The 1,756-nt window shown below is 40.1% G+C and overlaps 1 protein-coding gene across 1 annotated transcript; it reads right to left on the bottom strand.

The window, feature by feature from the left end:
* Positions 1-571: 571 nt before the first annotated feature.
* Positions 572-1,087, bottom strand: LOC131148135 (uncharacterized). The gene is made up of 2 exons (XM_058097875.1): positions 926-1,087; positions 572-880 (listed from the first exon to the last, which is right to left on the bottom strand). Exons 1-2 carry the CDS (start codon positions 1,085-1,087, stop codon positions 572-574), a joined length of 471 nt encoding a protein of 156 aa, XP_057953858.1.
* Positions 1,088-1,756: the final 669 nt, after the last annotated feature.

Below are 1,756 nucleotides of genomic sequence, written 5' to 3'. Positions count from 1 at the left end.
CGCTGACACCCTTTTAAATATTCCTTTTGTTCCCTTTTCCCATTTTTCATTTATTTTCTTTTATTATTTTTATTAATTAAAATTTTCAAGTCGTTACATTCTCCCCTCCTTCAGAAAATTTCGTCCTCAAAATTCGTTAATCACTTATTTTCACAATTAAAAAGGTAACTAACCACATTCATACATTTCAATCAATTCAAACATATACAACACTGAATCATGCAAAGTCAAACAAAATTAATACTCATGCTAACATAGACATATTACCTGCGTCTTTAGCGTTGTCCCCCTCAGGTGTACCCAATATATAAACACGTGCTGAGGCACCGCCGCCGTGAGGCATCGGGTTGTTCTTCTAATTCTGATTTGGAGCAGGTGCATTGTTCAGCGGTTCTCGACATTCCCGAGCTATATGACCATATTTACCGCATCTATAGCACACGACACCCCTACTTTGGCATTCTCCCTAATGCCGCTAGTTACATCTAGGATAGTGGGGGTGTGATGAATCGCTTTGACATTCTCAATCATTTCTTTCCAACCCTTGACTTGCAACATATCAGTCTCCCCTTCATGAGCCTTGTCTGACATTTGTTTGGGAGCAGGGAGACATGGGTCTCCTTCTTCGTTTTAACACATCTGCACCTCTCTGCAGACTTGACTTTGCAACAGTAGTTTTTTCCACCAGTTTTGCGAAATCTTGAATCTGCAAACACACCATATGCTCGTGAATCCTCTTATTCAGACCGCTTTCAAACCACCTTGCCTTTTGGTATTCATCTGAAACCATGGAAGGTGCGAAGCGGGAAAGTTCCAAAAATTTAGCAGCATACTGCTGAATAGTGAGACGCCCCTGAGTCAGGTTGAAAAATTCTTCCTCCTTCGCATTTGTGGTGGTAACAAGGAAGTATCAGTCATAGAAAACCTGCTTGAAACGACCCCAGGTCATTGCTATAGGTACTGTTCGCTGTTCTTCCAATAGCTTCATCGCATGCCACCACCGTTCAGTCTCTCTTACCAGTTTGAAGGTGGTGAAAAGAACTTTCTGCTCCTCAGTGCAGTTCGACACTACCAACATCTTCTCCATCTCTTGCACCCACGTCTTAGCCCTAATCGGGTCATACCACCCTCAAAAGATGAGGGTTTACGACGGGTGAATTGATCAATCATGCAACCCTCGTGCACTGGTGGGTAGCTTGATCCCCCAAAACCTTGTCTTATTTCTTCCTTAACCTGATGAGCTATTCCTCGCAACAATCGAGCGGTGTCAATCTCATCCCCGCTGGAAGCTCCCAACTGGCTTCCTCTTCCTTCATCCACGCCTTTGCTTCTAAGATCCATCCCTAAATATATATATATATATATATATATATATATATATATATATATATATATATAAAACAGAGGCAAGTTTAATATCTCTACATCTTAATATATATGACAAAATTATAAAACAAGAAACTAATTTAATATCCAAATCCTTAATTAAATATCCAACTTCCAATTATCCGCAATCATATAAACCTTAAAATTCAAATTCCAAATTTCAGTTTCTCTGCTTGGATATATCACCGTCGATGGATTTACCGTGGTTTTCTGAAGCGGTCGACTGATTTAGAAAATCGCAGAAGTCCATTAAAGGATTTCTGCCTCCGGGCCACGAAACAAACTCAAAATCCTGTTAGTACCCTAATCTACCCATTCATACCCTTATCCAACTCAAACCTATACTCTGGTATTAATCCTCCTAAAGTCT

The sequence above is a fragment of the Malania oleifera genome, chromosome 2 (assembly GCF_029873635.1).
Source record: "Malania oleifera isolate guangnan ecotype guangnan chromosome 2, ASM2987363v1, whole genome shotgun sequence".
NCBI lineage: Eukaryota > Viridiplantae > Streptophyta > Magnoliopsida > Santalales > Ximeniaceae > Malania > Malania oleifera.
Note: the sequence above shows the minus strand (reverse complement) of the source record. Positions and strands in the feature narration are given on the sequence as shown.

Excerpts from the sequence above, each read along its gene's own strand:
- LOC131148135 (XM_058097875.1), bottom strand. The coding sequence starts at position 1,087 with ATGGAGAAGATGTTGGTAGTGTCGAACTGCACTGAGGAGCAGAAAGTT. Across the intron at positions 881-925 it reads CCTGGGGTCGTTTCAAGCAG|GAGGAAGAATTTTTCAACCT; the intron begins GTTTTCTATGAC and ends ACAAATGCGAAG.